The 11,531-nt window shown below is 43.1% G+C and overlaps 1 protein-coding gene across 1 annotated transcript; it reads right to left on the bottom strand.

Moving 5' to 3' along the window:
- Positions 1-6,871: 6,871 nt before the first annotated feature.
- LACBIDRAFT_317801 (uncharacterized protein) lies at positions 6,872-7,081 on the bottom strand (the record flags this gene model as incomplete). Its single annotated transcript, XM_001890314.1, has 1 exon — positions 6,872-7,081. One exon carries the CDS (start codon positions 7,079-7,081, stop codon positions 6,872-6,874), a length of 210 nt encoding a protein of 69 aa, XP_001890349.1.
- Positions 7,082-11,531: the final 4,450 nt, after the last annotated feature.

Genomic DNA, 11,531 nt, shown 5'->3' with positions numbered 1-11,531 from the left:
TAGTCCATGTCTGAACTTTGTAGTCTATGTCCGACTTTTGTAGTCTTTTTAGTCTATCAGTAAACTTTGTAGACTATGTCTGACTTTTTTTCATTTTTTGTAGTCTATTAGTAAACTTTGTAGTCAATCTGTAATCTTTTGTAGTCTCTCAATGTAGGTTTCCCTTTTAGGGTATGAACCTTCCTTTTTGGGTCAAATTTCCCACAATACAATAGTTATGGCCCCTTCTCTTAGCTTTCTAAATGTGTTGAAATTATGTTGTTTGATGCTTTTTCATGGAGAAAAATGCAAAAAAAAAAAAAAAAAAAAAGCTGGCAGTGTGAAAAGTCTTTAACCTCATATCTCCACAATGGGAGCTCTCTGTGACATAATTCAAACAGATCTGAAAGATACATTGCATGGCTACAACTTTCCTTTTTTGACCATTTCAATTGGTCATGTGACCACCCTCCCAGGAAGCCCATTACATGGACCCTGATATGTATCATCATTCTTTCCTTGATTTCTCATACTTTTTTGTCATATCCAATTTTGGATACATACAGTGGACCCTGAAAGCAGTACCTGACATCCTATACACCATTCCTATTTTTTTTTCTATTTTTTCTTCTCATTTTCTAGCTATTTTTAGAAATATCCATTGAAAGTGCCAAGCATTCATGTGCTGGGTATCCATTGAAAAATCACAATGAAATACCCAGGGCTACATTTGACAAATCACAATAAAATGCACAGGCTATGAAATGAACTGCCCAGGGATTCAATTGAAAAATCACTATGAAATGCCCAGGGATTCATTTGAAAATCACAATGAAATACCCAGGGCTACATTTGAAAAATCACAATGAAATGCGCAGGCTTTCAATTGAACATCACAATGAAATACCCAGGGTATCTATTGAAAATCACAATGAAATACCCAGGGCTACATTTGAAAAATCACAATGAAATGCACAGGCTTTTAATTGACAAATCACAATGATATTGCTCATGTAGCTAATGAAAGTTGCAATGGTATCACACAGGCACCTAATGAAAATTGCAATGATATTGCCCAAGTGGCTAATGAAAGTCGCAATGATATCACCCAGGTATCTAATGAAAATCACAATGATATCACCCAGGTATCTAATGAAAATTGCCTAATGAAAAGGCATGGTAACTGGAATGATTCCTATTATAAAGACTGTGGACTTATACACAGGGAGCTATAGGCAGTTACCTTATTTATATGATAAAGGTGGCACCCACTAGTGGAAGACAACGATGAACTGAGTACTGTTGCTACTGTCTTACCTGGCATCAGTGACTATGAATCAGATTCTCCAGAGGAAAAGACCTCTCCGTCTGTGATGTAAGTGTGCCTGTCAAGTCCAAGCATCTTATTTGGCATTGCCAAATTCACAGACTGATGTCTGATTTTCCAGTAAAAACATGCACACTTATAGATAATGGAGCACACATGGTCCTCACCTGTCCCGAACTTGTCGCTAAATTAAGTCTGAAGATATGTTGTCTCAAGGAACCGGAACTCATTGATGTTGCTTTGAAGAATGGACAAAACTCTGCTACCAAATTGTATGAATACTTCAAACTCTCTGTTACATCTTTAGATGCCGCATGGACTTTAAAATCAGTAAAAGCTTTGATTGCACCGAACCTTTGCATGCCCTTGATTCTCAGACTCCTGTTCTTGATACACAATACCATCATTGTAGACCACACCGATTGCACCTGTATAGATAAATGTGCCAATTATGACTTGTTGAACCCTCTGTTAATCACACCTCCACCACCCCCTAAACCTCGTTTAAAGGAACAACTAAGGGAAACAAAAGCAGATAAAAAACTGCTACTGGCAGAATTATTATTAGTCTGCAATGACCAATTCAAAAATCCAAAGTTGCAACCAGAAATAATCGAAAATTTTAATGTGGCTGCTGCAGTTTGTGAATGGATTGAAATCCTTGCATGCAAAGAAACTTTGTCCACACTCAAGAATAAAATGAAAACAGAATTCAAAGAAGTATTTGAACCAATACCACATGTCGATGAATTACCAACAAACATTTATGCATCCATACATCTAAAAAACACTGAAAAGACAATCAAATCATGTTCCTACCCTTGTGGAGCACTACTAGTAGCAGTTATCCTCAGGTAGTGGGACAGCCATAGGGAGTCTGACAGATACATGCACAAAGGTGAGATGACCTTCACGGAAGTCGAGAGTCGTGGCTATAATGCGCAGGATTGTGGAATGTGACAGTTCACTGTACCTGTATCCCGATCTCCACGGACAGTTCTGATGGAGATTGCATTTAGCAGTGTTTGAGTCTTCTATGTCCCACAAATCTCTGAGAGCTGAATTTAGCCATTAGTAGGGCTAAGTATCAAGCAATACAGAGGGAATGTGGTGGTAAGAAAGATGTATTCGCCTCATGTACGACATGAGGTATATGTACCATGCTTATGTAATGAAATGTAACAAAATGTAATGAAGCACTTCAGTCACCCACTGCCAACTGACTATTAGTCATGCAAACTCCACGTAAGTTACATGACTAAATGTCATGGACCATATCTATATTCTAGATATATATGGGTCCTAGAAAGCCCTGAAATCTAAAATATATTCTTGACACATGGACCCTGAAATGTCACACAAAAATTATAATGTCTGTGTCACACCACCAAAATATATTTTGCAAGTGAAATGCAGTAAGGATATATTTTTGGTCAGTGGACCCTGAAATGTCACTGTCACACCTTAGAAATATATTTTGCCCTGGCTTGGCCTTAGGATATATTTTGTGAAACAGATGTGGTAAGGATATATTTTTCTGGTCTGTAGGGGTGTCAGGGGTCCTAGTTTCAGCAAAAAACTTGTGATTTGTTTGCTGTCTAGGGTATATACTCTGGAAGATTCTGCAATGATTTCCAGGGGTTTTGGCACTATGTCTGGCTTGTGTTCCCAGTATGTAGGTAGCAATAAGAGGCATCAATAGTATCTGTGATCTACCTGAGTTGCTCAAGTATCATCCCCTTAGAATGGCACTATGAAGACAGTTTGCATTACAGATTTTTCAGCTGCTCAGAGTTCACAAGGTACTTTGTTGTTCGAAAATGCCTTGACAGTGCTACCTTGAAGCTATTCAATCCAAGGTTCCCCAAGTTACTTATGTATCATCCACTTCAAATGACATGATGGATACAGCCCACAATACAGATTTTTCAGCTTCGCAGAGTTCACAAAGTGCTTTGTTGTTTGAAAACATCTAAAACTGTCCTCTAGATAGCATAGTGCTATCTTGAAGGTATTCAGTCTAAGATTCTCGACTTGCTTACAAGTATTATCCACTTCAAATGACACTATGGCTATGGATACAGTTTGCATTTCAGATGGGTTTTTTTAGCTTCTCAGAGTTCACAAAGTACCTTTGTCATTGGAAAACATCTAGAACTGTCCTCTGGACAGCACTGTGCTACCTTGAAGCTATTCAGTCCAAGATTCTTGATTGCTTTAGTATTATCCACTTCAAATGACACTATGGATACAGTATCATTTAAAAATCTCAGCTAGTCAAAGGCTCCTGAATTGCTTTCCTTAGAGAGGCAAGGTCTTGGTGTCAAGGGAGAGCTCACTCCCACTAGCCAAATTGTTCCCTCTATCGAAGCTGTGATCTGGTTGTGGCATTTTACATGCCAAAAAATCTATGTTCACAAAATATATTTTTCAAATATATATATATCTTGACAACATATAATTTCACATCTTTCCTTGGCTACAGTGCTTTGCACTACTGTCTGCACAATAAGTTTTGGAAATTGTGTTTGTGTGTGTCATACCATGACCCTCAAATCAGGAAGTAAGAGACCACTTACCAGACACAACATCCAACAAGGCCTGCAATCTCCTACAGTGAAAGCTGTTGCTCATCATGGCAAACAATGATTCACACACACATCTCATCCGATACCTGAGGCACAACAAAAGTTGGGTTTGAGAAATTCAAAATTCCCAAAGTCGTCCTGCATGACAATATGTGATGAACATACAAAACCAAACATAATTTTTGTGATTTCAGTGTGCAAATGTCAATGCAAAGCACTATAGAGTCGTGCAGGGCTCTATAGATTGTTTGCAGCTGTCATGCAATCTACACAAGTCACAAATTAGCATATGCATCAATGGCTTCTTTGAATACTTAGCCAGAGGTTCAACTTCTGGAAGGGGACAATACTCTCATGTTGGCTTATGAATGACTTCTCCCTCAGGTGGAGCCCTTGGTGGTGTCTGCTGTGAACTGGTTGTTGCAGTTGTTATACAATCTACCCAAGTGACCCACAGAACTCATCAAAGTTTTGTATAAAATATCTTAATGGGAAGAGAGGTGAAGGTGGGTCAGTGCTCAATAAAGAGGTTGGAGTGAACCTCAATAATGAGGACAATCATACATCAGGTTAGAAAAGATTTTGTATATATTCTGACAGGATAAATACATTATCTTGAGAAAAAGCAGCTTGTATGAATATATCTTCTTGAACCCAAAGATATATATTGACTTTGGGAAAATATATTTGTTGGATAGTATATATTTTGGGAGTATAAATCAAATTATCAGAATGAATACTCCTGCAAGATATATATTTGTGATATATACATTGCTAAAGAATATATTTGTCAACTATATTTTGAACCAAGATATATTTTCCAACCATATCCTGAATATTTTAATCAAATCCTGAACCAAGATATATTTATCAACTATATTCTGTTTTTTTCAACAACATTCTGAACTAAGATATCTTCTTGAACTATATCCTGAACCAGGATATATTTCCAGGATATATCACCAGAATATCTTTTATACTCAAGTATCCTGAAACAAGATCTTGGAAGTTAAATCTATAACTTATACATATATCCAGAAGAGAAACTGCATTTAATTTAACACAACTACATTAATTTACATCACTACACTAAATATTATATAAAGGGAAGAGGGAGTGAGGAGGGTGGTAGGCAGTGAGGAACAGGGGTGAGAGTGGTGGGCAATGAGGGAGAGGGGAAGGGGTGGTGAGCAATGAGAGAGGGGTGGTAGGCAAAGAGGGGAAGAGGGGGGGGGAAGGAAATGGATGGTAGGCAATGAGGGAGGGGGCAAGGGGGTGGTAGGCAATGGGGGAAAGGGGGTAGTAGCCAATGAGGGGGGAAAGGTGGTAGGCAGTGAAGGAGAGGGGTAGTGGGCAGTGAAGGAGAGGGGTGAGGGTGGTGGGCAGTGAGAGTGAGGTAGGGGTGAGGGTGGTGGGCAGTGAGGTAGAGGGGTGGTGGGCAGTGAGGGGGAGGGAATAGTGGGAAGTGAGGGAAAGGGGGAGGGGGTGGTGGGCAGTGAGGGAGGGGTATTTGGCCCTCATCGCGGTGTGGAGGTGGTGGTCGCGGGCCTCAGGATGTCTTCGTCGTCGCCATCCATCGTTTGTACGCCCTCCTCGTCGTCGTGGTCGTTTGTACGCTCCTCCATTGTTTGTACGCCGTCGTCGTCGTCCGTTCGCCGTCGTGGATGTCGTCGTCGTCCTTCATCTGTTCGCCGTCGTGGATGTCGTCGTCGTCGTCCTTCATCTGTTCGCCGTCGTCGTCGTCCGTTCGCCGTCGTGGATGTCGTCGTCGTCCTTCATCTGTTCGCCGTCGTGGATGTCGTCGTCGTCGTCCTTCATCTGTTCGCCGTCGTCGTCGTCCGTCTTTCGCCCTTCGGTGTCCTCGTCAGGCCGTTGATTGGCGCCTGTCCTGCCTGGCGTCGTTTCGCGTCATGACGTGGCCGCTGACAGGCGGCATGAGGGAGGGTGGCATGGTGAGGTGGGTTGTGCTATCCGTCAAGGGTTGGACGGTGGGGTGTTCTGGTAGTCATGTCATAAAGGGGGGAGGGGCTTACCGTGGTTCACATGAAATGACGACGACGATTACGTCGTCGTCGTCGTCCGGCTGTGACACATAGTTGCCACGTCGCTGACTGCAACGTGGCCTGACTTGCTCCTGTTTGTCGTCGTTCTTGGGTGGTCGTGGTCCGCTGGTCGCTCGTGGGGTCGTTCGTCGTTTTTCGTGGGCGGTGGTGTTGGGTTGTATGTTGCTTGATGGGCACTGGTTGCCGTTTTGCGGTTGTTGTCTTCGTGGTGTGTGGTTTGTTAGGCGGTCGTTGTCGGTTTTGAGCAGCGAGGGTTGTTTGCGGTGGTGAACGTTGCGTGACGTGGCATCGCGGCGACATGGTGGTGAGGTGGATTCGCTGGCGTTGACGATGTGTTTGAAGGAAGGAACGTCACAATATGTGACAGAGTGTGACGTTGGGCACAATTCACACATAAGATCACGCTCACGCCCAAACCTGTAGCGCCCGCGGTTTCTATTTAAATATTGTAGTGTCTGTTATGAAACCTTGTGATATCCCCTTTTTTATTCCAGAGATTCTTAGTGTCTGCTTTTTGAGAAGACAAAATTCTGTAGTGTCCGCTTTTCGGGACCACAATTTTTCACTACAAATCTTTACAGTACAAGCTTTTGTAATGAAAAAAGAGGAGACTACAAGCTTTTGTAATGAAAAAAGAGGAGACTACAAGAATTGTAGTCTCAAAAAGCTGGTACTACAAAACTTTGTAATTATAAAAGGAGAGAATACAAGTTTTGGTAGTTTTGGTAGTCCCAAAAAGCGAAGTAGACACTACAAAGTTTTTTTTTCCCCAAAGAACAGATCGGACAGTGTCATTTTGGTAATACTCTGGGTTTGTTCTTCAAGAAACAGTTGCAAGAGACTAATGACAAAAAAAATGACATGACGGTTGATGTTCGCACTGTTCCACGATGCAGATACAGGCAAGATGATCCCTAGAATGCTGAATGAGTACATTCGTTGTACATTTCACTTGGGACAAGGGGATCGCAGAGCTCGCGCAATGAGAGTTTCATCAACAACAGGAGAACATGCAGATCGTCGACAGCGTCTAAAGTATAATAGTCCGTAATTTCAGTTCGGAAACTGAGTTGTTGTCCAATGTCACCAGGAACACGAAAGATTCCTTCCTGTGAACTTGGCATTAGTCATGGTGCCCAACTTATTGCATTGTAGTCAGATGCAATGTCTGTCGTGTTCACAAACACCCAGTGAGTTGCACCCATTTAGTCGTCAAGCGGGAACTTACAAGTTGCCTGTTACAGATACGAGCAATTCTACGTCTACGATGTGATGAGGTTGAGACCGATTATCAACCTGCATACGGTTTGGGGGCTGTTCCGAGCGTGCCTGCACAGAAGACGAATCGAACCCATTCCCGGCAGCCTAATCCTCAACAGCGTAGCCCTCCTGCAACCCTGGAAGTGGCAATTTTATGAAATACTTTCATGTAATATAACTGTGGGGACAGATCTCTCATTAGGTACAAATCTCTGTAATGAATACAAAGTTACCTAATAGACTACAAATTCAACTCGAAACGGTGGGTGCTACAGATTTGGGCAGGCGCCGGGAGCGTGAACTTGCATTGAAACTTGCACGTTGATACCTACGTCACTGTGAGTGTGACTCTGTGTGACGTTTCTTTTTTCTTCAACCCACCATACCAACGCGTCAACGTTCAACACCAACGACTCCCTCACCACCACGTCGCCGCCATCCCAAGTCACCCAACGTTCAACACCGAAAACGACCTTGGCCGCCCAAAACCGACAACAACCACCCAACAAACCACACACCACGAAGGCAACAAGGGGCAAACGACGATGAACGCCCAACCAAGAACCACGACCGCTGAACAACAACGACAACATACCAATCAACAAGAACGACGACGGGCAAACGACGACCAGCGCACACGACAGTCGATGAGTGGCGCACCCCACAGCCCCAGGAGCCTCGAACTACCCAACGAGCGACCAGCGTGCACGAAAAACGAGGACCAGCGCCCTCGACAATCGTCGAGCGGCGTGGCAACTGCAACACAGACGGACGACGACGACGACGACGACGACGACGATGATTACGTCGTCGTCGTCATTTCATATTGGGCACTATAAGTAAGTCCCTCCACGTCTATTACCACCCACATGACTCACAGGACACCACCACCGTCGACCGCCCACTGGCGGTTGACGGCTAGCACTCCCCACGTCACCATATGACCCCTCCCCAAAGGGAAAGGCATGCCGCCCGTCAGCGGCCACATCACGGTGCAAAACGACCCCAGGCAGAACAGACGCCATTCAACGGTGTGACGAGGATACGGAAGGGCGAAAGACGGACGACGACAACCACGACTGCGAACAGACGACGACGAGGGCGTACTACCGGCGGACGACGGAGGGCTTACAAACGGCGGACGACGAGGAGGAGGGGGCGTACGAACGACGACGACGACGAGGGCGTACAAACGACGAGACGACGAGGGCGCACAAACAACGGACGGCGACGACGAAGACATCTCGAGCGCCCGCCACCACCACCTACACGGCGACGAGGGCCAAATAACCCTCCCTCACTGCGCACCACCCCCTCCCCCTCTCCCTCACATCCCACTATTCCCCCTCACTGCCCACCACCCCTCTACCTCACTGCCCACCACCCTCACCCCTCTCCCTCACTGCCCACTACCCCTCTCCTTCAATGCCTATCACCTTTCCCCCTCCCTCATTGCCTACCACCCATGTCCTTCCCCCCTCTTCCCCTCTTTGCCTACCACCCCTCTCTCATTGCTCACCACCCCTTCCCCTCTCCCTCATTGCCCACCACTCTCACCCCTCTTCCTCCACCCTCTACCTCACTTCCCACTATCCCCTCCCCCTCACTGCCCACCACCCTCACCTCCCTCCCTCATTTCCTACCACTCCTTTCTCCCCTCCCTTATTGCCCACCAACCCCCACCCCCTCTCCCTTACTCCCTCCCCTTCTCTTTATTTTTTTATTTGATAGTCAATGTAGTAATGTAAATGTATGTAGTTCTATCCAATAAATTGCACCTTTGTCTAGTGAAATTTACAGATAATAGATTCAGGATACAGTTCAAAAATATATCAAAAAGATGTTCTGTTTAGTTTAAAGATATGTCTGCAGAATATATCCTGGTTCAAGATATAGCTTGAGAATATATCTTGGTAATATATCCTGGTTCTATATATAGTTGAAAGATATATCCTGGTTCAGGATATGGTTTGAAGATATGTCTTGTGAATATATCCTGGTTCAGGATGTAGTATAAAAATATATCTTGGTTGAGAATGTAGTGGGAAAATGCAAGATATACTTGGAAAATGATGTATCTTGATTCAGGATATTGTTGATAAATATATCTTGGTTTAGCATATAATTAAAATATTTATAATATAGTTCAGAAATGATGTATCTGGATTCATGATATGGTTGAAAATATATATTTTGGTTCAGGATTTAGTGGAAAGATATATGTGAGTTCAAGATATAGTTGTCAAATATATTCTTCAGCAATGGGGTGTATCCCGAATATATATTATGCAGTAGGATTCATTCTGATGATTGAATATATACTCCCAAAATATGTACCTTCCAAGATTTCTACCTTCCCAAAATGCATATTTGATGCAGTTGTATGGGGTAGGATGTCGATTTGGTGTGGCATGTTTCTGTGTTACACTTGAAACCATACAGATCAGTTGAGTAACAGCAAGCACAAAGAGAATCATGGAAAATACAAAGAACCCCATATTATGACATGGTGAACAAAATTTGTTAGAGGAGAATGGAGTCTGTTGTCCATGAATTTACAATCAAGACTCAAGAAAAAGAGAGAGGAAGGGAGGGAGAGGAGGAGAGGGAGAGAAGAGAAGAAGAGTAAGGGAGAGACAACAAAGAACTTTGTTTGCAAAAGTGGGTAAAGAGATGTTTGATCACATGAAACAACAGAGAACTTTGTGAACTCTTGTCTGTGAAAGTGGGTTGGGAGAGATGTTTGATCTCACATTTGGGTGTTTGACTGGCAGGGGATGGTAATTGCGAGTGCAGCGAGCAATCATTGACTAAGGGTGAAAGGCCTGGACGAACAAGTACAAAATGAACATGCGCAAATTGTATCAGTAGATTTCTTGAATGGCTTATATCTCAGCAAGTGTTTACTCCCTGCCCCTAAAATCTTGGATTCAAGTGGGGACTAACAGCATTTACAATAATATGAGCAAGAAAAAAGGGTTTTGTTGCAGTTTTTATGATTATTTTTGAGGACAAAAACTGGGTGGTCAACACATGCATATGCAACATCGCTTCAATGATTCAAGTTTTGCACATAGGTACTGCTGATATTGTGTAGTAGATAAGTAGTAGACAACAGTATAGGCTTATATCTTGCAAAACTGTGATGTACAATTGCCACAACACTCAGATGGCGAAGTGAGCACCCCCGCAGAGTGCAGATAGATAATACAGATGTTGGTGGGGTATGCAGATAAGTGCAATTGGAGAGAGAAAGAGAGAAACAACAATGAACTTTGTGAACTCTTGTTTTTGAAAGTGGGTTGGGAGAGATGTTTGATATCACATGTGGGGGTTTGACAGGCAGGAGATGGTAATACAGATGTTGGTGGGGTATGCAGATAATAAGGTGCAACTGGAGAGAGAAGGAGAGAAACAACAAAAAACATTGTGAACTCTTTTGTTTTTGAAAGTGGATTGGGAGATGTTTGATATCACATGTAGGGGTTTGACTGTCAGGGAATGGTGATACAGATGTTGATGGGGGATGCCGATAAGGTACAACTGGATCTCGGAGCTGAAGTAGAAGCAGAAGTGGAGGGGATTTCTAAGCAGCTAAAAAATTCCATAGTGCGAACTGTATCCATAGTGTCAAAATGGATAATACCACAGCAACTCAGGAATCTTGGACTGAAGAGCTTCAAGGTGAATCACACATGTCATTGAGGCCCAAAATTGTTAGTCCGTAACACGAACTGTATTCATAGTGTGATTGGAAGTGCATGATACTTAAGCAACTCAGGTAGATCACAGATACTATTGATGCCCCTTATTGCTACCTACATACTGGGAGCACAAGCCAGACATAGTGCCAAAACCCCTGGAAATCATTGCAGAATCTTCCAGAGTATATACCCTAGACAGCAAAAAAATCACAAGTTTTTTGCTGAAACTAGGACCCCTGACACCCCTACAGACCAGAAAAATATATCCTTACCACATCTGTTTCACAAAATATATCCTAAGGCCAAGCCAGGGCAAAATATATTTCTAAGGTGTGACAGTGACATTTCAGGGTCCACTGACCAAAAATATATCCTTACTGCATTTCACTTGCAAAATATATTTTGGTGGTGTGACACAGACATTATAATTTTTGTGTGACATTTCAGGGTCCACGTGTCAAGAATATATTTTAGATTTCAGGGCTTTCTAGGACCCATATATATCTAGAATATAGATATGGTCCATGACATTTAGTCATGTAACTTACGTGGAGTTTGCATGACTAATAGTCAGTTGGCAGTGGGTGACTGAAGTGGATATCACTTTGTA

This window comes from Laccaria bicolor, genomic scaffold (assembly GCF_000143565.1).
Source record: "Laccaria bicolor S238N-H82 LACBIscaffold_89 genomic scaffold, whole genome shotgun sequence".
In the NCBI taxonomy this organism is placed as follows: Eukaryota; Fungi; Basidiomycota; class Agaricomycetes; order Agaricales; family Hydnangiaceae; genus Laccaria; species Laccaria bicolor.
Note: the sequence above shows the minus strand (reverse complement) of the source record. Positions and strands in the feature narration are given on the sequence as shown.